We start from the raw sequence: 3,670 nt of genomic DNA on the forward strand, positions 1-3,670 counted from the left end.
AACCCTTAGGCGTTTCTTGCGCAGCCTTTGGAAAATTCAGCCGCCGGCGGACGAAGGGACGGACAGACGGACGGAGGGTCGGTGTGAGGGAGGGAAGGGGGGAAAGGAAGGGGAAAGCAGGGAGGGAGGGAGGAGAAGCTTCCGCAGAGCCAGAGGCACGGCGGCACCCCGCCCGCGGCCCGCTGCGCCCGCGGCGGCGGGGCCATCCCGTCGGTGGTGCGAAGGCTGTCCCCGATGTCCCCGACGGAGCCCCGCAGCTGCGAGGGGTTGGCGGGCCCGGGCCCGCTCCGGCGCCCGGGCCCGCTCCCGGCGCCGGACCCGCTCCCGGCTGTCACGGCGAGCCGGGGGCCGGGCGGAGAGCCGGACGTCCCGCCGGCGGTCGGCGCTAGGTGCCGTGAGCGCAGGGCTCCCCGGGGTAGATCTCCTCGTAGGCCGGGGGCTGTTCGCTGGGCAGCGGGTAGCAGTAGGGGTAGGAGGCGTTGAGCTCGGGGTCCATGGGCGAGTAGCCGGGCAGCTCGACAGAGGGATGCCCGCCGCAGTGCACCTCCACGCCGGCCTCGTCGAAGACGTGGAAGACGCCCACGTTGATGTAGGAGACGGCCTGGAAGGGGCAATCCCCGGGGCTGAGCTCGGGCTCGCCGCCGGAGAAGAGGGAGCCCTGGCTGTGGCGCGGCGCCCGCCGCCCGCCGCCGCCGCCCCGCCGCCGCCGCCGCCGCCCGCCCGCCGCCGCCGCCGCTGCCGGGGCCGCTCGCCGCCGCCGCCGCCGCCGCCCGCGCTGCTGCGAGGCCTTGTAGTTCTTGACGAGGAGCAGGTTGAGCAGGCCCAGGAGGCACTCCAGCGCGTTGAAGACGGTGGAGAGCACCAAGCCACGCTGGTAGTCCCGCAGCTTCTGGCAGCGGAGCGCCGCGGCGGAGCCGTCGGGGGCCGCGGGGCCGCTCCGCGGGCGGGCCGCGCCGCCGGGCTGCAGCAGGCAGTAGTGCGAGTACTTCCTCTCCACCAGCGACACGGTGTCGCCGTCGATGACGGCGCCGGCGAAGGCGCTCAGCACGCCCAGCATAAACACCAGCACCCCCAGCAGCAGGAAGTTCTGCCGCCCCCCGGGCGGCGCCTTCTCCACCGGCCCCGACGGCGCGGCCGCCGCCTCCCCCCCGCCGGGGCCGCCGCCCGCCGGGTCCGGGTCCGCGGCCGAGGCCAGGGCCGAGGCCGGGGCCGGGGCCGGAGCCGGCGCCGCGGGCGCCTCGTCGGGCGGGCGGCAGCAGAGCAGCGCGGCGGCGAGCAGCGAGAGGCCGGCGGCCAGCAGCAGCCCCGAGTAGAAGGCGCCGGCGGCTGTGCCCAGGCGGAAGGGCTCGCCCTTGAGCTCGGAGCCCAGCGAGAAGCACTTGAGGCCCACGGCGGCGGCGCTGAGGGCGCAGGCGAGCAGGAGGCAGCTGGAGAGCGCGGCGCAGGCTCCCCGCACGCTCCACTTCATCCTCCGCGCCGCCGCCGCCGCCGCCGCCCCGCCGCCCGCCTCATCCTCCTCCCGCGGCCCCCCCCGGCCCCGCGGCGGCGGCGGCGGCGCGGCGCGGCGCGGCCATGCGAGCGCGGCGCTCCCCGACGGGGCGGCTGAGCTCCGCTCCGCTCCGCACGGCAGGCAGCCGCCGGCCGCAGTGAGCCGGGCGCGGCGAGCGCACACGCTCCCCCCCCCGCCTCCCGGCCGCCGCCGCCTCCTCGTCCCCGCCCGCCCTCTCTTACCGCGGCGGCTGAGGGGAGGCGATTAATTATGGATGGGAGCCGCGGCGGGCGGGGGGACGGGGGGGGCGGCCCGCTGGCCCACCGCGGGTGGCGGAGGGGAGCGCGACCCCCGGCTCGGCCCGCCTCGGCCCCTGGGCGGCGAGGCCGGCCTCCCCGCCCTCCCCCGGCGTGGCACTGGGGGCGCGGGGGGGGCCGCAGGCCGCCCTCCGGCCGGCTCCCCGCCGGTGAGCACGGCGAAGGAGGCGCAGCTAGGGCAGGGGGCGGCGGGGGTTTGCACCCCCCGGCCGGTTCCGATGAGGAGGGCTGCCGCTTGCCTCCGTGCTCGCGTCCTCTCTAGCTCTCTTGATTTTATTTATTTATTTTTTAGCGCTTGCTCTTGCAGGAGGCCGGCGGGCCGCCGTGCATCCCTGTGACTGCGTTGCGGTGCGTCGGCGGCTCTGATGCAGTGGACCGAGCCCTCCGCGCCGCGCTGCCCGGCGCAAACCCTCCGCGCCCGCGGAGGCGGCGGTCCCCGGCACCCCTCTTTGTTTTGTGCTCTGCCGGCGAACCCCGGTGGGATTGCTCCCCGCCGGGCCACACACGCTGCTCCCTGGGCGGCGGGGCTCGGGGCCGACTGCCCGCGGCGGCGCGCCCGAGACGCCCCGTCAGGGAGCGCCTGCAGCGCCGGTGGGTGGAAGCCGGTGTTAGGCGGGGCGCCGCCACCGGCCCCGGCACAGGGTGGCCCGGCGGCTCCGCGGGGAGCACGCGGGATGGCCTCCCGAAGGAGAGGTGGGAACCTCAGCCTCGGAGTGGGGGAGCAGGGGGACCGTGCTTGTGCCGGCAGCCGGGCGCCGGACTGGGAGCGGGGCTCGGGGAAGGCTCTTCCTCGCCTGTCCCTTTTCCTTCCGGGAAGCTGGAGCCTCCCGCTCCCCCATTTTCCCCTTCTGCCGTGCGCACGCCAGCTTTGCTGGGTATTTTTAGCTGGCGCCGCTGATTAGCATTCAGGGGAGCAAGCGAGGGAGAGAAAGCCGTTTTCCAAGCCGTTTTCTCTTCCTTTTCCAACAGGGCCAATGCACCTGTTGGCGGTGGGAGATGTGTGTAGGGCGTGATCTTGTGTTTAGCTTTCTCCAGGGGTGCGACCCTGCTTCCTCTGTCCTGTCGGGACAGGCCCCATCGGCACCTCCCTGGGCAGCACCAGCACCCCGCTGCAGTCCCAGGCTGGGCCAAGCAGCTGAGCACAGGGCTCTGCTCCAGGAGCTGCTCCTCCCTGAGAGACGTTTCTGGGCCGTGCGTGGGGGGCCCTTGGTGGGAGGCTGCCCTGCCTGAAGTCCAGCCCTCCCTGGTGGCACCGTCCAAAAGTATCAGGGGCTCCAACAGGACATGTCATCCTGCCCCTTGGGGCCGCACAGACAAGGGAATTTTGCCCCCTCCCTCCCGTTCACAAAGGGCCCATGGAGCACTTTGACTGTGTGAGGAAACACGGCAATCCTGGTAGTCCAGGGCTGGCTGACCTGTGGATACCTGATCCCTTTGCTGGGTCGCAGCCCCTGGCTGTGGGAGTAGGACCAACCTTCTTGTGTCCCTCCAGGAGGGCGTGGCTGGGCATGCCACCCACAGTCATCATCAGCTCTTCCCCTTCCTAGGCTGTCCCCCGGCTCCTGAGGATTGGGGCATGCGGGTCTGCTGGTCTGTGGCCATGTGAAGATTTTGCTGTAGGATCTGGGACTTTGGCTCTGCTTGTGCTGAGTGCCTGGACTGCTGGGGAAGATCTTCAGATGTCTTTAAAAGAACTCACCCTGTGTCCTTATGACTCCTAAAAAGTAAACGCATAGAGGGCACACAGCATTTTACAAAATACAGCACCTGTCTCCCGAGGTCTCTGTTGAACTCTAAACATTACCTTGGAAAGCACATGTAAACTCTCAAACCAGCTGCCAATCCAGAGGGCCCCGGGAGACAC

General features: G+C 71.8%; 1 protein-coding gene across 1 annotated transcript; it reads right to left on the minus strand.

The window, feature by feature from the left end:
* Nucleotides 1-334: 334 nt before the first annotated feature.
* TMEM271 (transmembrane protein 271) lies at nt 335-1,468 on the minus strand. Its single transcript, XM_076362699.1, has one exon. The coding sequence runs from the start codon at nt 1,466-1,468 to the stop codon at nt 386-388; it is 1,083 nt and encodes a 360-aa protein (XP_076218814.1). The 3' UTR covers nt 335-385.
* Between the last annotated feature and the right edge of the window lie 2,202 nt (nt 1,469-3,670).

Source organism: Aptenodytes patagonicus, chromosome Z, assembly GCF_965638725.1.
Source record: "Aptenodytes patagonicus chromosome Z, bAptPat1.pri.cur, whole genome shotgun sequence".
NCBI lineage: Eukaryota > Metazoa > Chordata > Aves > Sphenisciformes > Spheniscidae > Aptenodytes > Aptenodytes patagonicus.